The sequence below is a fragment of the Natator depressus genome, chromosome 10 (genome assembly GCF_965152275.1).
Source record: "Natator depressus isolate rNatDep1 chromosome 10, rNatDep2.hap1, whole genome shotgun sequence".
NCBI classification, from domain to species: domain Eukaryota; kingdom Metazoa; phylum Chordata; order Testudines; family Cheloniidae; genus Natator; species Natator depressus.
In genome coordinates this window covers 45,120,946-45,145,219 of record NC_134243.1, presented here as the reverse complement: position 1 = coordinate 45,145,219, position 24,274 = coordinate 45,120,946, and the positions used below count along the sequence as shown (strand labels likewise).

At 42.6% G+C, this 24,274-nt stretch overlaps 1 protein-coding gene across 1 annotated transcript in view; it reads left to right on the top strand.

Moving 5' to 3' along the window:
• The window catches only part of ZNF592 (zinc finger protein 592), a 98,092-nt gene extending 75,479 nt beyond the window's left edge, over window positions 1-22,613 (top strand). Inside the window, exons 6-9 of the mRNA XM_074965960.1 lie at window positions 6,961-7,236; window positions 9,354-9,466; window positions 18,130-18,265; window positions 21,522-22,613. Of these exons, the coding sequence (XP_074822061.1) occupies window positions 6,961-7,236; window positions 9,354-9,466; window positions 18,130-18,265; window positions 21,522-22,025 (1,029 nt within the window). The 3' untranslated portion in view covers window positions 22,026-22,613. The remainder of the gene's footprint in view (window positions 1-6,960; window positions 7,237-9,353; window positions 9,467-18,129; window positions 18,266-21,521) is intronic.
• Window positions 22,614-24,274: the final 1,661 nt, after the last annotated feature.

Sequence of the window (24,274 nt, the reverse complement as noted above, 5' to 3'; positions counted from 1 at the left end):
CTCTAAGGAGTGTTAAGCACTGGAACAGGCTTCAAAGGGAGGTTGTAGAATCCCCATCCTGGAGGTTTTAAAGAACAAGTTGGACAAATACCTGCCAGAGATGGTCTAGGTTTACTTGTTCCTGCCTCAGCACAGGGGGCTGGACTTGATGACCCCTCAAGTTCCCTTCTAACCCTACCTTTCTATGATTATATAACATCTTGTATAGTGGGCAAGGCCTAGCTCTCACACATCTAATACAGGGGCAAGGAAAGGTAGCGCCAAGACTCTTCCCGGGCTTACCATGAAGGTAGGGAGCACTTTCAGAAGCCTAAAGAGAAATCCCACTCTAAGAGGAGGGCTGCTTACCCAACACCTTCTAAATCAGGTGACACTTCACAATGACAATGTTCTGGATCCCAGGAGGTTCAAGAGCCCATAGGGGTCACGGTAACAACCCAGAGGTTCTGAAAAATATGGGTGCCCCTGCATTGGCACTGTTGACAGGAGCAGAACCACCGGTACCGAGCAAGGAGAGACAGGAGTCAAGGCTTGGACAACCACCAGTACTGGCAAGGGACACCTGAGAACCTCATGCTCCATTTCTATCCACAAGCTTGCATAATGAAACACTGGCTTCCAAGAACCTTTCCATGCCAGCTCCAAAGGAACATAGGAAGAAGACTCTTCACACCGATGAGTGGCAATAGATACTTCACTTCAGAGGATATCATCATCCTTCTAGATCCAGAACATTGCCTCCTGTTGGGCCTGGTCCTTACAAGGTAGATTCTGACACCATTAGTCCATGAATGCTATGAGAGAAGTTCTTCCTACCAGTTGGGGCATTTCTTTAATGATGGTACTGGCAGCACAGCCACTGGAACTGGAGCCCACATTTTCCTCTTCCAGGGAATTTGACATGGGGGAAGGACTGACATCACTTCTACTAGGAGATGTCATCCCAGATAGAAGGTTCTGGATCCTCTAGGCACTGCCATGACCTCCTAAGATGGGATATCCTTCCCCCCAGGACTGTTTTTAAACTGTGCCTTGAAGATCTCCTCAACCTATATTGGATCCCTCTTACTGGTTTTACAAGGGACTATGGGATCCATATTACAATATCCTGAATCAGTACACTTTCATTGGGAATCTCACCATCCCTCCCTCCCTTTCTTCCCCCCAGAGATCAGCCAGAGCCCCCTCAGCAGCCCATGGAAGAGGAGGAGGAAGAGCCAGATCTAGCAGTATTGCCAGTGCCAATAGGAGTATCATCATCTCCATAGATTCCAAGGCCAGAAGGGACCATTGTGCCCATCTTGTCTGACCTCCTGTATAACACAGACCATAGAATTTCTCCAAAATAATTCCTAGATCAATCTTTTAGAAAAACATCCAATCTTGATTTTAAAATGGTCAGTGATAGAGAATCTACCATGACATTTAATGTATTGTTCCAATGGTTAGTTACTCTCACTGTTAAAAATTTACACCTTATTTCCAGGTTGAATTTGTCTAGCTTAAATTTCCAGCCATTGAATCATGTTAGAGCTTTTTCTGCAAGATTGAAGTGCTTGTTATTAAATAATTGTTCCCCACGTAGGTGCCCAGAGACTGTAATCAAGTCACCTTCTCTTTGTCAAGATAGATACTCTAGGAATTCAATCACTGCATAGCAGGCTTTGTACTCGTGGCTCTTCTCTGAACCCTCTCCAACTTATTAACATCCTTCTTAAATTGTGGGCACCAGAACTGGACACAGTATTCCAGCAGCTTTTGCACCAGTGCCAAACACAGAAGTAAAATAACCTTTCTATTCCTACTCCAGATTCCGCTGTCTATCCAGCCCAGGTTTGCATTAGCTATTGGGCCACAGCATCACACTGGGAGCTCATGTTCAGCTGATTATCCACCACAAACCCAAATCTTTTTCAGAGTCACTGCTTCCCATTCTGTAAATATGGCCTACATTCATTGCTCCTAGATGTATACATTTATATTTAGCCGTATTACAGGGCATATTGTTTGCTTGCACCCAGTTTACAAGGGGATCCAGTTCATTCTGAATCAGTGATGTGTCCTCTTCATTATTTATCACTCTCCCGATTTTTGTGTCATCTACAAACTTTATCAGTGATGATTTAATTTTCTTCCAGGTCACTGAAAAAAATATTAAATAATATATGGCCAAGAACTGAACCCTGTATGACCCCACTGGAAACACTTTCTGACTGTTCCCTGTTTACAGTTACTTCTCCCACAAAGTCCAGAGTGCTTGGTTCTTTTTGTCTCCTTAGATAAAAGATACCTTGGGGTTCTTTGCCCTTCTCTTTTATACTCCAGTGCACCTTTGAAATGGATTCTTCTGAAAGTTACCCCCCAAAGTAAAGTTCATTCAAGCTGTGAGGAAGGAGATTTGGAGTCTCATGGTGAAGGAAATTCCATGCTGGTTTCTTCCCTCACTGGTGTTTTCTAAAACGCAAATTGATCTGTTCCTGCAATCTCCTCCCCCTGCCATGAAGCTGAGTGGTTATCTCCTCCCCTTGTTGACTTCATGGTTTTGTTTACCTTTTATGTAAATACATTCCCATTGTCTCTCAATGTACCTTAGAAGTACTTTCAAGGTGGCAGAACCACATTTGTTTATCTAGGGTGGGGTAACTTCAGCCCTGCCGAGCAGAGACACTTTAAGAACATAATTCCCAATACACCACACAATAATATTAATAAGTATGTTATTAGCTTCCTACTGATATATTACATGATTCCTTTTAAATATAGGTTATGATATTAATGAGTTGGGGTACACTGAACTGGTCAGGCCAGCTGAAACTCACTGCCAGATACGTGAGTCTCTTGCACTGGGATGCTGTTAGGATCACAGTCATGAGAAAACAGGAAATCCAAGATATAGTGCGCCAAAGGGGCGCAAGGTCAGGACTCCAAAGAGGATGCCTTTCTAATCTTGTTGATGGGACCCTTAAGGTATGCCTTTCCCACCATTCCTCTCTTATCTCGAGCCCTCAGGAAGATTCTGCAGAATAGGGCAGTGGTCATCTTTATTATTCCCAAATGGCCTAGACAGTATTCGTTCCCCAACTTTCTCCAGCCATCAGCACATCCACCCATCAATATCCAGTCTTTCCCAGACCTCTTGACACAGACAGGACAGGGGCAAGATCAGACATCCTAATCTGGAGTCTCTCTATCTCAAGACTTTGTACTTGGATGGGCATTGAATCTACAGCAGACATGTTCAGTAGCAATTCAAGCCATCTTTAATAATAGCAGGAAGGAATCCACCAAAAAAATCTGCTTTGCTAAGCAGAGATTTTCTATTTGGGTTCAGCATCAACAGATGTCTCCAGAAGAACTGGACTATCTGCTGACCCTGAAGACCTCAGGTCGCTCCCTATGATTGCACTTAACTGAAGTTAGTGCCTGCCACTTCCCTTGATAACCATTCATTTTCACCCATCCAGCAGCTGTACATTTTCTAAAGCATCACATTAGAACCTTCCCTCCTGAAACTAAACACGCTCCCACATGGGATCTTAACTTCGTACTCTCAGCATTATTTGAGTAACTATTTGAACCATTGCTGACATGTTTGCTGTTCTATCTATCTATGAAAGTCTCCCTTCTAGTGGCCATCAGGTCACCTAGAAGGGTTCGCGAACTAGGAGACCTAATGGCTACTCTAGCTTACACAATTTTCCATAAGGAAAAGGTTCATGGAGACTACACCCAAAATTCTTCCGCCTTTCATCTAAACCAGACAATACACCACTCTTTGCCGAAGCCACGTGTGACTAATGAAGGGAGGAGAAGAGCCTTTTTCCCTGGGTGTGTGCTGGGCATTGGCATTTACTTACAAAGAACAAATTCGTTTAGGAAATTGCCTGGATTGGCAGAATGGATGAAGGGACAAGCGATCTCTTCTCAGATTTTCCAAGTGGATTTCAAGCTGTATTCTGCTCTATCAGTCAGCTGATAGCTCTCCCCCTCAAGGTGTGAGGGCCCACTCTACCAGAGTCAAGGCAGCTTCCCTAGCCTCACTTCATGAAGTGCCTCTTATTGATATCTGTAAGGCAACAGTATAGAGCTCTATACTTGCCTTCACAAGACATTATTCACTATTCAAGCCTCTGCAGCAAATGCATCCTTTAGATTGATGGTACTTGAGTCATCAATACCACGTAGGTTCTCTCACCCTTCTCCTAAATGGGCTCTGCTTCTCAGTCACCCACAGTGGAATACACATAGGAACCAGCACTCACAGAAGCAGCATTATTTACCTTTTATAGCAAGTGGAGTTTTTGAGTTCTGTGGTCACTATCTGTATTCCACTACCCGCCCTTCTTTCTCTCTGCTTCAGATTCTGTACTTATTAGTTGTGGTAGAGAAAGAACCTCTTGGCTGTTGGTCCACATCACCCCTTCTGCCCTCAGTCCAGAGCATGAGGAGAGGAGGAGCGCGGGTACAGACTAAGGCTATGTCTACACTACGCAACTTTTAGCAACATGGCTGTGCCGCTACAGCCATGCTACTAAAAGGCGCATAGAGTAGCCGCTGTTTGTCGGCAGGAAAGAGCTCTCTGAACGACACAAACTTCCACCCCCAAGCAGCGGCATTAGCATTGTTGGCAAGAGAGCGCTCCTGCTGACAAAGCGCTATTCACACCAGCGCTTGTCGTCGACAGAACTTCTGTTTTTGTGTTTATTTAACACCTCCTGAAAAACAAAAGTTTTGCCTTTCACTTGCCAGTGTAGACAACGCCTAACAGAAACTTCACGCAAAAATCTTCCTGTCTCAGGTGCATGGAAGACATGCATACCCTCACAGTGGAATACTACCCAGGGATCACACATCTCAAAGAACTCCAGTTACTAGACAAGATCAGTAACCTCTCTTTTTACAGCACTGACATTTTTAGGTAGATCAGGTAATGATACAGCCAAGTACCTCATCTGTTGTTATTCTATCTCTTGAGACGGAATTTAAAAAAAAAATAAACGATGCTGCCTTTGGTGGGACACTTCTTGAGAGTGTCAATTCAGGACAAATTGCTTAGAGCAGGGCAGTTACAGCCTAAAGCTGGAGTTCCTTTACTATTAAGGCAAACCAAACCAGCCAAACAGAGAGGACTTTGGTTTTACCCCACTGGCTAACCATAAGTCACACAAGCAATTCCCTTAGACACTCCAGTTTTCCAGTATCACCACCAGTGCCACTTGTTATGGGGATGACTGGTTATGAAAACCAATACCCCAGTAAAAGAAAAAAGGTTCTCTCAATCCCAAAGGACCCAGACCCAGGACAATATACAAGTCAGATCTTACCCACAAATCAGGCTGTTGCCAATCTTTTAGAATCTAAAGGTTTATTCATAAAATGAAAAAGAGATAGATGAGTGCTGGAATTGGTTAAATGGAATCAATTACAAACCGTAATGGCAGAGTTCTTGGTTCAGGCTTGTAGCAGTGATGGAGTAAACTGCAGGTTCAAATCAAGTCTCTGGAGTACATCCACAGCTGGGATGGATCATTCAGTCCTTTGTTCAGAGTTTCAGATTGTAGCAAAGTCCCTCTAAAGGTCAGAAGCAGGATTGAAGACAACACGGGGCGGTTTTCAGGGCCTTTTATATTCTCTGCCCGTGGAAGATCACAGCAGCAAGATGGAGTTTGGAGTCACACGGGCAAGTCACATGTCCATGCATGACTCGGTTCTTTACAGGCCAACTCCATTGTTTACATGTTAGTTTGAACGTTCCCAGGAAAGCTCAGATATGGCGTCTCCCAAAGTCCATTGTTAGTTAAGTGTTTTTTGATTGGGCACTTACTGAGAATACTGAGAATATTCTCAAGAAGCTGACCAAGTGCTTCACTGAGGTTACTTAGAATGAAAACACATTGAGATACAAGTACATAGCTAATATTCATAACTTCAGCTACAAAAATGATACACACATGCAGACAGCATGATCATGCCCAGCAAATCATAACCTTTCCATAGACATCTTACACGACAACCTTTGTACAATATTTGCTGCAGATATATAACAGTGGTTTCAACAATGATCTATACGGTCACAGGTTATGTCAGTAATGTCACAGGTTGATTGGCAGTTGTTTTATATTGAAGCAAAAAAAAAGCGTAAATGTTTTAAATCCTTCACATGTAACTAAGAGTGAAGATTTTAAAGAGCTGATGAGGACAGATTGAAAAGTGGGAAACCTATTCCATTTAGAAACATTTCTGTTTCTACTGGTATTTCATATTTTCTATGATGACTTTCCTTGTACATTACATTTACATAAAAAGAAGGGGTTTGGTTCATCCTATTTTGTTTTTATTGGTTCATCACATTACATGGGGAGTGGCAAATCCCCAGCCCCATAATGCACCTGGCAAGTTGTTCATACTGTATTGCAGTGGTTCTCAAACTTTTTTCCACACACCACTTGAAAACTGCTGAGGGTCTCGGTGGACCACTTAATGATCTTCCAAATGTTGTTTGTACCGCTAGCTAACTATTGTAAAGTGCTTTTTGCTTGCTGATTAGAAAATGGAATCAATTATTTGAAGACCTTTTCTGCCTTTGAATGAATGATTAAGGCACAAGACTGGGAATTATGAGATCCGGGTTCTTTTACTGGCTCTGCGCTCTAGTCACTGCACTTCCATGTGCCTGAATTTCCTCATATTAAAAATGGTTTAACAACACTGACCTACCTAGCAGGGTAGTGGGGATTAATTTATTCATGTTCATAAGGCATGTTACGATCTCAAGATGGGGAGCCAAATATAGAAGTGTTGTATTTTTATAAGCAATGCTACTCGAACAACTCTTCTGTCAGGCAGAACTTTCTAGCCTATTTCAGGGGCAGAAGCTTGGTGGGGATTTAGGAGTACCTCAGTGCTATGTTATTTAAACTGTTTTTGATTCTGATGCTCAATTCCCTTATTACTAATCAGGCTGTTCATGGGGTCCCCCCATATCCTGAGGATGTCTCTAACATTCGACAGAAGCCTCAGACAACGTCCAGCAGCCAAGTTCTTGCACCACCAAAGGAGTTGTCAGTAGCCAATGGCACTTCCCACACTGCTTTGCTAAGGAAGGACACAAGAGTGGAAAACAACTCAGAATCAAAACCCATCTTGAAAAGTGTTGGTTGGACTTGTAGAGAGTGTTCACAATGGAACCCTGATCGGGAAAACTATGTGTCCCATATGAAGAAAAGCCATGGAAAGGTAAGGAGCCAAATGATACCTTTCATAGAATCATAGAACTGGAAGGGACCTCAAGAGGTCATCTCGTCTAGTCCCCTGCATTCAAGGCAGGACTAAGTATTTCAGGCATGTTTCTTCCTGTTTATAAGCTTTTGGCAATAGAACTACTAGTCATTAATATTTCGATCAAATGGAAACCCAGTAGCTGTTCACCAGCACTGTTGGAGTGAAAGCATAGCCAGAAACAAAACATTGACCTGACCTGCTGTCAGCGTACTGGGTCTATTTGAATAGTATGATCTATACTTTGGCATGTCACCCTTTCCTCTGCTCCTTCCCTCACTGCATGTCACATCCAGTTTCCTTTTCCACATACTTTGGTAAATGAATGGAGAGCTGTATCTGTTCTAGTCACTGGTATGACAGCTACACTGGCTGGGATTCCAGGTTTTGTATTGATTGCTGTTGGCTTGTGTTTGCGGTTTCCCTCAGCAGCTGCCAATACTCTTCGCTTAGCACTGTGATCTGTCCATGACAATAGCAGTTCCACTCTGCTAATCAACTCAGCACAACATAGATAACAATTTGAGTAAAAGTAATTGGAAGCAACATTGTAGTTCAGATGGAGACTGTCCTCCATCTATATATGTATTTAAAGATGAAGAGGAAAAGGCACTTCCTCGATATATTTTATTATTTGCTAAACAGTATGGGGAATTGTCTGCTGTTAGGTATCTAACCTTGAGAGACTCTGTTGTAATGAATTTGGGCAAGGTGCAGAGGTGAGGTTGCTTTAGGAACCATAAATCTGAATTTTCTCACTTTTGTGTGCCTAAAATCTTGTGTTCTGTTGACATGGGTTTTTACACAGATTGGTGTTAGAATGGGCTTTTCAGGGCTAGCACCAGCTCATTGACAAAACATAGGCCAGGTTTTCGTGTACAGCCAAACTCTTAATACCTCAAGGTAAATGTACTGAGTCATTAATGTGCTGAGTCACACGTAACTGGAGCCCTGTGAACAGCGACCAAGAAGGTCTGGATTGTCCCATTTCATAAATACAAGAAGGGGAAAGATGGGAGTGGTAGATTGTCCCATTTGATAAACACAACGTGGGGAATGGAAATACTCATTAAGTATTGAAGATTTTTTTGTTTTTGTTTTTTTAGAAATGAGCTAATGTATGTGATGAGATTTAACTCTGGCAAATGCAGATGATAACAAGGGTGTAATCCCAAACAGATTTACACCGTGAAGGATGCCAGATAGAAAACAAATGTATAGGGGGATTTGGAGTCATTAATGGATATGGCTCATAGTGTGATGCTAATGCTACCTTGGGGCTGCTGTTTTTCCTGGTGCTGCTGTTGGGAGAAGAGAATGGGTAGGTGGTTTTGAGTCTTGCCAGTGCCTGCTTTCATCCCCTTCTCTGAGAGGGGAAGAGACAGGAGAAGGTGATACTTTTCCCTCTCCCCTCCCAGCATTAGCACAAAGAGCTGGTGTGGACCAGAGAAGCACATAGTTCTGAGAGGACTGGGTGTAGGATGGGCACAGGAGTGCGATGGTGGTCAGTGGATTAATTTCACATAGAATCCTATAGTGAAGTCAGCCTCTTTTTCTATCAAGGACCTTATCTCTTGACTCCAAGGTGGCTGTCTGGGCTTGCAGATAATGGTGTCCTATCCCTACAGGTCTTCTAGTTAAACCAGATCTTCTTCCTTCAGCAGTAAGGGTGGTCTTCTGTCGTTAAGGAGGAAAGTCTCATCAATTCCCCCCTCTCTTCAGGAGCATGAGGATGTTTCTTCTTGTCACCAATAAGTGAAGAGAGTTAAATCAGTACCCAGTAGCAGAAGTAATTAATAATACTTTTTTTTTTAAAGTCAGATTGTTCTTGAGCTGCTTCTGATCTTTACCTGTTTAAAGGTGAGATCAATGAGGACAGCCCACTTTCAGGCTGGCTAACTTGGGGATCCCAAAAATCTTGAAATTGTTCTTTTGAGGTACCTCAGTTAAAGGGGTTTCTCTCTGGGTGTAGGCACTGTGCGTCTCCCTTGCTATTCATCCCTTCATTTGAGTCAAGTAGACAAAAGGAGCTAGGTGGCTTCAGTTGTTAAAAGATGTTTCTGTTCTTCTGCTAGTCTGTGAAGAGATATCCCTGTCGGCAGTGTGAGCATTCGTTCAACGACTTCAGCAGTCTGGGCAGACATATTCGCAATAACCATGACACAGCAAAGAAAGTTTACACTTGCTGGTGAGTACCCAACACTGCTTTCCAAGCTTTCCCACAGATTAGTTCATCTTTCATGTTTAAAAGCCCTTTGTAATAGATCATGTCTTCTCCTGTCTACTCTAGAATGTAAATTACATAAGAACTTAATATAAGAACGGCCCTATTGGATCAGACCAAAGGTCCATCTACCCCAGTATCCTGTCTTCTGATAGTGGCCAGTGCCAGGTGCCCCAGAGGGGATGAACAAAACAGGTAGTCATTAAGTGATCCATCCTCTGTCGCCCATTCCCATCTTTGGGCAAACAGAGGCTAGGGACACCATCCCTGCCCATCCTGGCTAATAGCCATTGATGGACTTATCCTTCATTAATTTATCTAGTTCTTTTTTGAACCCTGTTATAGTCTTGGCCTTGACAACATCCTCTGGCAAAGAGTTCCGCAGGTTGACTGTGCATTGTGTGAAGAAATGCTTCCTTTTGTTCATTTTAAACCTGCTGCCTATTAATTTCATTTAGTGACCCCCAGTTCTTGTGTTATGAGAAGGAGTAAATAACACTTCCTTGTACTTTTTCCAATTACACTGTGGAAGAGTAAGAAGAGGAATAGGTTAGACATGAGTGACTTTTTGGCTAAGATAGGTCCTTCGTTTTGATTGCAGTGTTGCTGGAGACTTGGGGTGAGGTTTAAAACTGAGTTCTACAGATGTATCTGAGAGTACAGTCTCACACACCTGCAGAATGGCCAGTGAAACACTGGGCCTGATTCTCCTGTTGATAAATTGTATGGTCAGTTGCTTGGCCACCCTTTGGTTCATTCTGAAATGTATTCAACAGGGTGAATTTGATTTAAATCAAATTGATTTAAATCACGATTTAAATCATTTAAATCACTAGTCAGGAAGACTCGCTTTAATCATGGATTTCTCCATAAAAGTGCACTGCTGTTGATTGTTATAACCTTAATACATATTCTTCACAACTCAGAGATAGATGTAGGTTTCATTTTTAGAAGGTACACACTATACATTTTTAAAGTGATTTATTTTGAAAACTTTTCAGATTAGTTTTACAGCTATAACAGAAAATGAATGATTGGTTATTTCATTTACCAAAAGTAATTGAAGCAGATATTTATGAAGTCATTGGGAGGTGAACTATCTCCAATTCAACAGCTTACTCATTAATATTTGGAGGATTTTCTTGCCATGCTGTATTAGGAGGAGAACATCACCAGACAGACATTTTAAATTGTTTTATTAAACGAAAACAACAACATTCTGTATTCTGGATTTTTTTCTTCAACAGCAAACATGTAATATTTTAACAAAACAAGCATATGATTTTTTGAATTTAGTTAAACTTTCAAGTATTTTAAAATCAAGTTTGTTTTTCTTAAAATTGTTTGTAACTAAAATACTTAAATGAAATATTTAAAAAACAAAAATTAAATTGACTATATTGGCTTCAGCAGCTAATTGTCATTTTCACCTTCATTTTCCTGTTTGTTCATAATCTGGAAAAGAAAACAAGCTTTCCTGCTTTTTCGGGTCCCAAATGATTTCTCAACTTGGAATGAATTCTTCCTAAGGAAGAAAATATTCTTTCTACACCAGCAGAAGAAGCTACTGCTGTTAAAAGTGAGATTATCACTTCAACAGTCTCTGAATCCAAGTGCTTAAGTGACTTCCACCAGTTCACTGGTGTGACTTTCTTTAAAACATCATCAGCAAACTTTCTTGAATGGTTCACCCTTAGCTCTGAAGTTTATTATAGTTGGCATTACGGAGGGATGACTGCCAGATGTCAGTGTCATAGCCAACTCCTGTTCTTCAGCAGTTAAGGTTTGACCCTGGTACTGAGTATTGAGAATATTTGCAAGAGAATGAGCTGGAGACAGTGCTTGTCCCATTTGTTTTTTTAATGCTTGTAATTTAACTCTGTCATCTTTTTAAGATCTCTCAGTTCCTTCCAAATTTCAGCAGCATCAGCAATAAAACAGCTGTTTCCCTGCATTTTGTTCAAGGCTACAGAAATAGGCTTCTGGGTACTCAGCATGTGTTCAACGTTTCTCTTAAGCCCAACGTTGAGCACTTTGGCTGTGACAGTGCCATCTATGTTTTCATGAATTTGTTCACAAACTGTCATCAGTTTAGGCCAGTTCTTGATATAGTGCTCAAAACAGTCCACTCCTGAGTTCCATCGCACATCTTGGGGGAGAGTTAGCTTGGTTCCTCCCACTTTTTTCAGAGCAGCTGCTGCAAAGTGGTTGTTACGGAAGTATTTTGCAATTTCAACAGCATTAGCCTTTATTTCTGGAACACTGAAGTCTTTGGCTAGGAGGTGCATGAAATGAGCACCGGAACTGTATGTTATTAACTTGGGACTCTCTTCTAACTAATTTCTTCTCATCTTGGATACATTTGCAGCATTGTCTGTGACCAAGCTGCGTAATAGAAATTTGATTTTTTTTTCACAGTTTGTTATAGCTTTTACTGCTGCTACTTGTAAATATTCTGCTGTGTGTGGATTTCCTGATGTATCAATTGTATCTGTAAGGAAGACATTCCCTTCTTCTGTTGTCACACAAGCACATACACCAGGATCATTGTGGACATTGCTCCACCCATCAAGACTCAGGTTAACAATTTTACCCTCTAGACCTTTTGCACACTGCTCGATTTCTCTTTCATACACTTTATCCAGCAATTTGCCTGTGACATTTGCTCTGTTGGGTGGACTGTATCCTGGTCTTAATGACTGAACCATGTAAATGAAGTGTGGGTTCTCAATCATACGGAAAGGAGAGTTCGTTGCATAAAGAAACCGGGCAATTTTTTCAACAATTATCTCTTTTTGTAATGTGCCGGTTCTTATCACCAACTTATCCGTGGTTGTTTCTGGATGATGGAGATTTTTTTTCCTTTTTGCTACAGGTGAGATATTGTGGCTATGTGACATACATGATGTGACTGAAACACTATCATTGGCAGATAACTCTGAAACTATAGAAAATGATGGTGATCTTGAAGGTGGATAGTCTTCAGAATCCTGTATGTTGAGGATAGATTCTCCTAAGTCAATGCAGTTATTTAATTATTATTACCATACTGCTCATTTAGTACTGCTCATTGCATTCACTGACACTCAGTACTACTTTAAAGGTGAAATTGTAAAAGGAAGATCTGCCTATTTCAGCTATTTATTTTTTATCACAACTGCATCTAAAATGATAGTACCGTAGAGTAACACCTATATTTTTTGCTCAAACATGAGAATTCAGGAATAGTCCAGAAGGAAGACAGGCAGTCCTTAAGAAAGAAGGATGAAATAAAAAAGTTTACCAACCTGAAGATTCTGCATGTTCAGACATGTTCCTTTCATCATCTTCAACGCAGCTTCCTCCTGAGAAGGAACGCTTCTCATGATGATGTTTCATTTGGGCAACCAGGCCGTGCATTTCTTTGTTGCACTGGTTGCATTTTTCACACATGCCTGTCTTACCCACAGGTAGAGGAACTTCATTAAAATATTCCCAAACTGGGTCTCTTTTATGGCCTGCTGCCATTATAGGTTTTCCCTTCTAGTGAGAGAATGGTATGGTAGATCTCAAATCAATGAAGGCTACACTCAGAAAGACCTCAAGACTTCTGGAATATGCTGCTCAAACAGTTTCACGTTTGTTTCTCCTGCCTCTCCTTCCCTTCTCACATTTATCTCCAGACTTCTTCTCCTTGTCCAGATCTATTCCGTCCCCAACAATCTTCTATTCATTGAACTTTTTGAAACTTTGCACTTTTAGAGAGAGGTAAGGGATTAACTCTGTATACACAAATTTGCAGAGGGTCAATAGGGTTGAGGTCTGTCATTTCTCACCTCCTATATATTATGTATTTATTTAAAAACATTTTTGCTGTTAACAAGCACGTTATCTCTGGAGACACAAATCCACGGTTTGAGAACTGCAAAACTAAGCATCTCTGATGGTATCTTCTAGACTGAGCACTGAGTCCCTTTGGGTAGATAGAGTAACTTAAATAATCTATACAGAAGCCCCTGGAACCCCATAAGACTGGGTCTCTAATCGGTGAACTATTGGAACTCATTTACAAAACTTTTCTTAAACATTACATGAATATATTGTCTCATACTATAGAATTAGAATTTATAATCCCTATTGCGTGATGAGATCTCTTTGAGCTATAATGTATCTTAATTAAAACTATCTTTAGATAGGTTTTTCCCTCAAAAAGCATTTTATCAAAAAATCCAATTTAAATTTAAAAAATCTGATTTTTTTTTAAATCGTTGATTTTTATCCACCCTGATATTCAAGAGACAAAATAGCCAGTATCAGTCAGGTTTATGACTAAAACTCAATAATGCTATAGTACTGGGAAAAGTTTCAATGTGATACCAGTCTCTGGGAAGCTGTCTTGTCTTGTGCAGTGCTGTTACCTTCATCTTACACAGACAGAGTGCTCCCAAAGTTACACATTTCAGCTAGGAGTATTTATAGGATGATTTTACAAGTTACAAAACCCTTTACCCATCATTAAAATCCAGCCCATCACTTTATCCCATTTCCTTAACTTGTTCTGTACCTTTCTTTATTTTTGTTTTGGACACTACTATTCCAGGTACTGGTCTGTGAAGGTACCTCCCTAGCTTGTACTAAGACATAGAATGAAGATACCTTCAGTCTGACATTTATTATATGTTTATGGTCAGTTGTACTATTGCAGGGTATTGTGGGATGCAGCTTAGTATGAGTGAACAGAATTCAGGAAAAATAAAAGTCAGTTTAGCTCTTACAGCTAACCCGGGATTCATATAATATGGTATAGACTAACCAAACATGAATGTTGGCTAACACTTCGTGGCCTTGCACCTTGTGTACTCAGGTACACTTGTGGAAAATCAGTGTGAAGTCTGTGTAAAATGCTATTGTGATGGTGCCCCCCATAAGGCTTTATGGAAATATGCTTATGAGTGTGTGTGTGTGTGTGTGTGTGTGTATGAATGATATAACTGGAATATGTTTTATGCTACATTTGCTATGTAACATATCTCTGTGAAGGTTATGATCTACTGAATCTATTCATCCTATCTGTATGCATGTATCATTTTTGTATTCAAAGTTATGAATATTGGCTGTGTACTGGCTTGATTTCTAAGTAGCCTTAGTAAGCATTTGGTCAGTCTCTCGAGAAAGGAATGTGCAAATTAAATGGCCAGTCAAGAAGCACTTAATGGACAATGGATCTTGAAGATGCCAGTCCACATGTGAGCTTTCCCAGGCATGTGGCTTGGCTGGTAAGAAACTCAGTCATACATGGACATGTGACTTGTCCATGTGACTCCAAAACTCCATTTTGTAGCTGGATTCTACACAGGGGGAGAGGAGGGTGTCCACCTACAGGAGAAAGTCTATTTAAATCCCTGGGAGACCCCTCCATTTTGTCTTCTGCTGGCTAAGGAGATAGCCTCTCCACCCCTAAGGATACCTGAAAGAAACTGGAACAAAGGACAGTAACTACAGGGGGTGTGAGTGACTGCTGGACCCAGACTAGAAGGAGACTAGTCTGTAAAAGGAAGCTTACTGGGTGAGGTTTTTATCTGTAATCAGTTTTCTTAGACATAGACTTGCGTGTTCTATTTTCTTTTGCTTGGTAATTCACTTTGTTCTGTGTTGCTACTTGGAACCACTTTAATCCTACTTTCTGTATTTAATATAATCACTTTTTACTTATTAATTTACCCAGAGTATATATTAATCCCTGCGGGATGGGGGGCAAACAGCTGTGCATACCTCTCTATCAGTGTTATAGAGAGCGAACAATTTATGTTCTACGCCACTGTGATGAGTTGGATCACAGAAACCCCCTTGGAACTGCCAACTGTGCCAAGACTACTACCACCCCTGCTTTCCCTGCCAGCTTGGGACTCCAGCATCCTGTCTTGCTGAGCCAGACACGCTACTCTGCTGCAGCACAGACCCAGGATCTGAACCACGTACCCCAAAGCTGCAGACTTAACTGAAAGCAACTTAAGAAGTGTTCCTGCCTTTAACACTCAGATGCCCAACTCCCAATGGGGTCCAAACCCTAAATAAATCCATTTTACCCTGTATAAAGCTTATACAGGGTAAACTCATAAATTTTTCGCCCTCTGTAACACTGATAGAGAGAGAGATGCACAGCTATTTCCCCACCCCACCCCCAAGTATTAATAAATACTCTGGGTTAATTAATAAGTACTCCGTCCCACCCTCATACTTGGGACAGACAGAAAAGGAGTCCTCTATACATCCCCACAACCGGACTAGGGCCCTGGTATGGCCTGCCATGGGTGTAACCCCATGTGCCACTCCCTTCACATTGGCCATACTGGGATCCGTGGGCCATGTACAGAGCACAGTTTGAGAAGCCTCCCATGGAGCAAAGCCAAAGGCCTACACATTCGGCATCTCCATCGGTCTCTCGACCACCAAAGACTGAGCCTCTCCCTGTAGTGGACGAGGAAGAAAAACCAGAGGAAGAAGTTCCACTGCCACTCCATTTCTCCTCCTCTTCCCCTGATGAGGCTATCCTGGCTCCACCCCCTACGTCAGCCAACAACTTTAAACACATTCAGGTGCTGTTTCGCAGGATAGCAGACTCCCTCCAGATTCCTTTGGAGGAAGTGAAAGAACAACAGTATAAACTGCTCGACATCCCGCAGACATCCTCCTCCTCCAAAATAGCCCTCCCAGTTAATGAGGCCCTTCTCGATCCTGCCAAGGTGCTATGACAGACCCAGCGTCCATCCCACCAACCTGCAAGTGGGCAGACAAAAAAATATTATGGTACTGCAAAGGACATGGAATTTCTTTTTTCTCGCCCCACTCCAAATTCCTTACTTGTCAATGCCAACCTCGATCCACCCCTTATGACAGGGATTGGAAGCAATTGGTTCTATTTGGCTGCAAAGCTTATTCATCCGCTATGCTCCAATTCTGAATATACAACTAAGAGGCTCTCATGGCCAAATACAATTATCTCAATTATTCCAAAATACAGAAACTCTGCCAAGACCTTCCTGATGACAAAAAGGAGCAACTCCAGGCACTCATATCCAAAGGATACCATTTGGGCCATAGAGCTTTACAGACTTTCTTGGACTTCACAGATGCTGCTGCCCATTCCATCGCAACTGCCGTAGTCCTGAGGCAGGCATCCTGCTTGCACATCTCCAGCCTCCCTAAGAAGGTATAAACCATCATCGAGAACATACCTTTGAGAGCCCAAAATTATTTGCAGTGCATATGAATGAATCCCTACACTCCCTTAAGGGCTCTCTAGCAACTCTCCACTCTCTTGACATTTACCCACTAGCGCTGAAGAGACAACCGGGGAAATATCAACCTCCCCTGCAATCCTGACCACCACAGTACACTCCCTATCAACAGTACGACAGAAATCCCCTACCGAGCGTAGATATACAACTCCTCAAGGGGCTACCTCTCACACATCTTTGGCCAAACAATTTTGAAGGTGTGGTTGAGGCCCTGAGAACCCTCCCCCTGGTCCAGTCACAAAAACTATCTCCAACATCCCACCAGTTTGGTGACCATCTAGACCCTTTCTTTCCGTCATGGCAGCTAATTACCTCAGACAAGTGGGTTCTAAAGATCATCAAGGAAGGATAGTCCATCCCATTCCTATCTATCCCACCCACCCATGCTCCCTTCCTGTCCCTCTTCAGGGACCCTTCTCACGTATGCATTCTACAAGAAGAAATAAACCACCTTCTGCAACTGGGAGACATAGAGCCAGTCCCATCTCAGCACAGGCGGTAGGGTTTTTATCCCCATTATTTTCTGATCCAAAAGAAATCTGGTGGGCGAAGACCGATCCTAGACCTTTGAAACCTAAACAAATTTGTCAAACTGCAACACTTCAAGATGGTTACCCTCTCCACCATTATCCTAGCACTGGAACGGGGAGACTGGTTCTCAGTCCTCGACCTCCAAGCCACGTATTTTCACATCACAATACACCCTGCCCACAGATGGTTCCTCCAATTCATCATGGCAGCCAATCATTATCCATTGTAAATGCTTTGAGGCAGGGACTGTTTGTACAGAACGTAGCACAGTGGGGCCCTGATCTCAGTTGGGGCTTCTAGTTTGCTACTGGAATATAAAAGAATGGATTATCGTGCCACCACACTCCTTGTTGCTTTTTGGATACAGACTAACTCTGATACTCATTATTTGTCATTTCAGTACCTTTCATACTTGGGAATCTTGCTGGTTACTTACTGTAGCAAACGTAACTTTAAGTAGATGAAGTATTTTGTCAGAGATGCTAATAAATAATAAAATGCTATGTAGTGTAGGGAGCACTCCTGCATCTTCCGAGATGGTCTAATTAGTCAGAATTCGGAGACTAAAAACACCTTTATCTGTAGCCAGTGACATTTCTTACTGACTCACAATTCTGCATTACCAACACGCTGCCTGCAATTAAATCAGCAGATATGCGCTTTTCACTTCACTAGTAACTTTCTGAGCTGTAGCTCATGAAAGCTTATGCTCAAATAAATTGGTTAGTCTCTAAGGTGCCACAAGTACTCCTTTTCTTTTTGCGAATACAGACTAACACGGCTGTTACTCTGAAACCTTTCTTCCTTTATGTTTTTAAGGTTCTGCACAGATGAAAATCGGACATTTCCTCAGCCTTCCATGCTGGAGAATCACATCAGCCTCATGCATGGCATCAAAAACCCAGACCTGTCCCAGATGTGCAAAGCAAAAGCTCCAGAGTGTGACTCAACAAAAGTAATTTACATGGTTATACTGAAAAATAAATAGTGGCTTGTGAAGTCCTCTACCCCCCTCCGCCCCCGCATTATCCACCTACCAGACTGCGGGGGGAGGTTGGGGTTTATATCCTACAGCAGGGTGGTGGTACTCGGGGCTTTAGCCTCGCAGGAGCATCAGGGCACAAGAACTGTGCCCCAACAGGCACTGCCCTCTGGGGCAGGTTGGGCGTGTCTTGTGGCTCTCAAACTTTTGAAGATTATCTTATGCAGCTTGGAGGGTTATTAAGTTTGGCCACCTCTATATATACTTACAGGGTTTTTGTGAGCTATATCCTAGAAACTAGTGTATGCAGCCAGGGTTATTTACAGGAGTATTGTCTTAGTTAACAGTGTAGGTCAGAGAACAACCAGAAGTATTGTGTTTGAACCAAAACTCAGAGTGAGGGAGGCAAAATTTATACCCCCGTTTTCACTCTTACATAATTTTAATGGAAAAAAGCAGAATTCTGCTTTACTGCTGTAACTTTCCATACTGGGGCTTTGCCAAAAGTAGAATTTTTCTGGAAAGTTTCTGTTCATCCGTTTTAAAATTATTGTTAAGGAGCAATCAAGTTAGTGGGTAAGTAAAATACCTTTTCTCACCTTATAAACAATTATTCACATTTGGTTTTCCTTTTTGTTTTTTGGTAGGTGGGATGGGTCACACCTTAAAAATGGCTGATCTTTAAAACCTCAAACTTTGGAAGCAAATATTAATGGATTTATAGTGGTAATGACTCTTCCACATGGAATACGCTGTATAGCATGGTTCCCAAACTAGGGGCACCGCTTGTTCAGGGAAAGCCCCTGGTGGGCTGGGACGTTTGTTTACCTGCCACATCTGCAGGTTCAGCCGATCGCAGCTCCCAGTGGCCGTAGTTCGCCGTTCTCCGCCAATGGGAGCCGCAGGAAACGGCGCGGGCCGAGGGATGTGCTGCCTCCGCTTCCCGCAGCCCCCCTTGGCCTGGAGCAGCGAACCGCAGCCACTGGGACCTGCGATTGGCCGAACCTGGGGACGCGGCAGGTAAACAAACCGGCCCAGCCCACCAGGGGCTTTCCCTGAACAAGCGGCACCCCTAGTTTGGGAACCATTGCTGTATAGTAAATTAATATTTAAGTCTAATCAATAATCCAAAATATCAAATGTACGTGCCCTATGGGTGAATTAAGAATGATATATGAGCCTTAACTTTTTCACTTCCTGAGGTCTCTGTATTTAGAATGTACAGACTCAGTGTTTTCTGGCTTGAATGATCAATTAAGAAGCCAACAGAAGACACCAAAACCCCCTCAACGCCTGTACACCTCTCTTGTACACACTCACAAACACAGTCCAGGAATTTGATTGTGGAGCACTCCCCCTCCTGAACCGCAGATCTCTGCCTAAAGATTCTCTGTATTTTATCTCATTACTCTTAGTTATAGCTATGTACACTCTAAATAATACCGTCTCCTTAATGTCTACACCTTCTAGTCTATAACAAACACAATCCAGGAATTTTTTTTTTTATTTTGCACAACCATATTGCACTGCAGTCTCAGGTCCAATTTACTTTGTTGTCACACACACATTTCTCCCTTCCATTAAATATTTGTATTCTAAATTATTTCCCCACAGATAACTTAGCTTGAATTTTTTCATTATTTTCTTCTCCCATCACTTCCATTTTTAAAAGGACTATTTTTTCCTATTGAAATACTTTTAATATCCCTGCAATAGGAGAAAGAGGGCTGCTTCTTTCCCCTAGTTGGAGCTGGGTAAGTTATATTTGTTGTTTAAATTATTCAACCAATTTCATTATATTTTTAACCCCTTACAGTCTTAAAAAGTGGGGTAGATTTGTGCTGAGCTGTAGTTGCAGTTGTTTCTTTTATTTGCATTGGGGTAGTGCTTAGGGACTGCAACCCAGACCCAGACCTCCAGTCTACTAGGTACAGTACCAGTGCAGAATAAGAGACAGTCCCTGCCCCGAAGAGGTTAAGATCTAAATAGATAAGGCAGACAAAAGGTTGGGTGGAAAGGATGTAATATACAAGCGGAATGAACATTGTGATAGTATGCAAATGACATGATAGTGCTAGTTATTTTGTTGGTTCCTTTTGCTTTTGTTTATAATTTTGCCATGTGGGGTTTTGTTGGGAGGGGATTAGCTGCTGAGAGAGATGAGAGGGGGAGAGGAGTAGGGAGGGAGGCTGAAGCGGAGAGGCTGAGAAGGAGCTGGAGCAAACAGCCGATCAGCAGAGGGAAGAAAATGTCCAGAGTAAAAATTGTAAAAAGCTGCCAGGAGCGGATGATGTCATCACATCTCAAGTTCTCTGCTTCAGCTGCTTGTCTTTGCTCCTGCTGGCTGAGCTTCCAGCAGTTTTTCTTCCCTAAGATCACACAGCTGAGGAGAGAATGATTCTAGCAGGCATTCAGTGGGACTACATTCCAGTCTCCTCTGCAGCCTTACCTATTTCCATTCATCTTTGCCATCTTCAGCTTCTTCCCCTTCCCAGTCCAGCTGGTCAAATCAGGCTGTTTTTTCCTTAACAATGTCTCTAGAGAAGCCCTTTGACCAAACCCCTTCTCCATGCCTTGATCATCCCTTTCCTCAGCTGTTTCAGCCTCCTCTATGGTCCTCTCTACCTCTCACCCTGCTAGTCTATCCCACATGCTATTGATAAAATAACATACCTCCCCCCTCCTCTGATCATGTTACATTCCTTTTCAAACCCCTTTGTCTTCCACATCACGTTCAAATTCTTCCCCCTTCAGAGCTCTGGACCTGTCTTCCATCCCTGTTCTCATTTCTCTTTACTCTCCTTCTAACTCCTCCCAAGCCTTCCTTAAGCCTGCACTTACCTGAAGCAGCTGTTTCCTGTGTCCTTCTCCCACTTTCATCTTTGCACCTTCTGTTCTACCCATATGCATAGAACTCACTGCCCTGGTGCACCACACCACCTACATCTCCTCCTTCAGATGATTCCAGAGAGCCTTTAACCTGTCCTTCATGTTCCTTTAAACTGTATGGTGTCTGTTTAATTCTAACTGTGAAAAGGTGGGTGAGGTAATATCTTTTATTGGTCCAACTTCTATTGGTGAGAGAGACAAGCTTTTGTGCTACACAGAGTCCTTCTTTGGGTCTGGGAAAGGTACCAGTGTTGTTGTAGCCATGTCAGTCAATTCAGCAAGCCAAAGTTCTTGCTCTTAAGTGGATATAATAATAAAGACGTTTTTAACATTTTTTTAGGCAAAATCTCCAAAGAGAGTGTCTGCAGATGCTCCAGGACAGATGGAAACCACTGAAGTTCCACCAGCCAAAAAACTGAAGGCACATTGGAAATGTGCTAAATGTGGATTTGCAACAGATATCAGTACTGAATTTCAGGAACACATACCTCAGCACAAGGCGGACAACTCCACTGCTCAATGCTTGCTCTGTGGCTTGTGTTATACATCTCACATCTCTCTGAACAGGCACCTCTTTATTGTTCATAAAGTAAAAGATCCAGTAGAGGAAGAGGAGGAGGAGGAGGAGGAGGAAGAGGAAAGGGAAAAGTTACAGACAGAGACAAATGAGAATGGACATGAAGAGTATAATAGAGAGATGAACACTACAGTGGAAGAAGAAAATAGTTTGAAATGCAAAATGTGCAAGAGTGACTCAGTGCTTTGTGCACACAGTCAGAGGTGTGGCGTGGAGGATTCCAGTAGCAATTCTCAGAACAATCATTCAAATGCTACTAAGATTTAAGAAAAGAAAAATTTTTACTCAAAATATTGGGTGGGAATCAAGCAGATCTTTGAAATATCCTGTTTATTTCTTGGGCTGGACTGTGCTTTCCATTAACTTTTTTAATTTGTAAGGGAAATAAAAACTGCTTCCACCTCCATAGCACTGAATCTCTGCCAGATCACAGGTGAAAAGAGAAAGCAGGACAAGAATCCCCGCTGGAACTTGTCTAACTCCTAAGGATGCAGGAGCACTTTCTGAAGCTGCAGTTTTCTTTCTGAAAATGAGCTCTCTTCCTTGAGTATGCACTGCCTCTGCCTGGAGTGCTAGCCTTGCCTCCTTTCTTTTAGTTTTCTTCTAGTATTTAAATTCCCCTTCCAACCTTCAGCTTTATCACTGAAATCCATAAGACTGTGTGTCAACCAAATACACTTGTCAGGACAGTACAAACTTACGTTAAATACTCTTCCATCATGCAGCAGATGCAAACCATGGCTTTTTCATTGCCCTAGAACAGCGGTGGGCAAACTTTTTGGCCCGAGGGCCACATCTGGGTATGGAAATTGTAGGGCAGGCCATGAATGCTCACGAAATTGGGGGTTGGGGTATAGGAGGGCTCCAGCTTGGGTGTGGGCTCTGGAGTGGGGCTAGGGATGAGCCTTGGGGGTGCAGGAGGGTGCTCAGGGCTGGGACCGAGGGGTTCAGAGGGCGGGAGGGGGATCATTGCTGAGGCAGGGGCTTGGGGCATGGGAGGGAGTCAGGGTGGCAGGCTCTGGATGGCACTTACTCAAGCAGCTCCCAGAAACAGCAGCATGTCCCCGCTCCAGCTCCTATGTGGAGGAGCGGCCCTGCAGTTCTGTGTGCTGCCTTGTCCACAGGCACTGCCCCTGCATCTCCCATTGGCTGTATTTCCTGGCCAACGGGAGCTGTGGGGGGTGGCGCTTCAGGTGGGGGCAGCGTGTGGAGCCCTCTGGCTGCCCCTGTGCATAGGAGCCGGAGTAGGGATATGCCGCTGCTTCTGGGAGCCATGCAGAGTGGACCAAGACCCCGACCCCGCTCCCCAGCTGGAGCGCCAGGGCGGAGCAAGCCCCAGACCCCACTTACTGGCGGGAGCTCAAGGGCTGGATTAAAACGTCTGGAGGGCCAGATGTGGCCCCCGGGCCGTAGTTTGCCCTCCTTTGCCCTAGAAGTATGCCAGGTTCATCTTCTAGTCTTTCCATGAATGTTATTGAATCAAGTTGTGTTATAAATTTAAATCACCATAGAAGAGATTTATTTTGCAACCTCAGTCATCTTTTTAATTGTTTATATAAATATTGCTAAATCATCTATATTTGTAAGTGATTTACAAAGCACAAGATCTCACACAGCAACAAAGGCCATCTACACTGGGGAGTTGCCACAGTTAAAGCCTTTGGTGGCCAGACACCAATGTAGCTGCACTGCTGCAAACCCTGCTGAAGACAGAGCCAATATAAGATTCAGTTAGCACCTGTGCAGTTTGTCCCAGTTTCAGACAAGAATAATCTGCACAGTGCATATTGCAGCACATAAGAGCTTTGCTTGTCTGCACTAGGGAGGATGCACCAGTACTCCAGGGACAGCTGAAATCCCCAGGATAGACAAATAGAACCTGCCTGTGGATGTATCAGCTGGAGTGGTACAGACTATATACTTTCAATCACAGGAATGAGAAACTCTGCAAGAGAAATGTACTTAATCTGCTGTAGGTTGTTAGCTCCTTCTTTGGGAGAAAAAGATACTGAAGCAGATACTGTGATTACAGAAAGAAAAGTCAGTCTAACACCAGTGTGTGTATCCTTCTGTGCAGCATATAACTAAATCAGTCTCATAGCACTACTAGCAGCCGTTCCAGTAGCATGGAATGTTCCATACACATGATCAGGCAAAGAAGAGAGTGGCATCCATAAATGTGTTTGAACTGAGAGAGCACCATACTGTAATGCTTCCAATACTCTAGCTCCTTTGATAGCAGATCTCCCATCTTTACTCAATTTTATAAATTACTTTGGAGACTTTTTATTTCCGTATAGTCATATTGACTCTTCACTGTTTCCGTGCTGTTTCCTTATTTGTTCTCTTCACATGCTTTGTGTAATATAATTACTTCAATACACTTTTTATGTTGAGACAAAATCCCGCTCATTATTGTTCACTATGACGTTTAACTAATTTAAAAACTATTTATCTTATTGGATTTGAATTGCTTACTTTCTTGTCTTGATGTGTTTTGATACAAACAGTTTGGA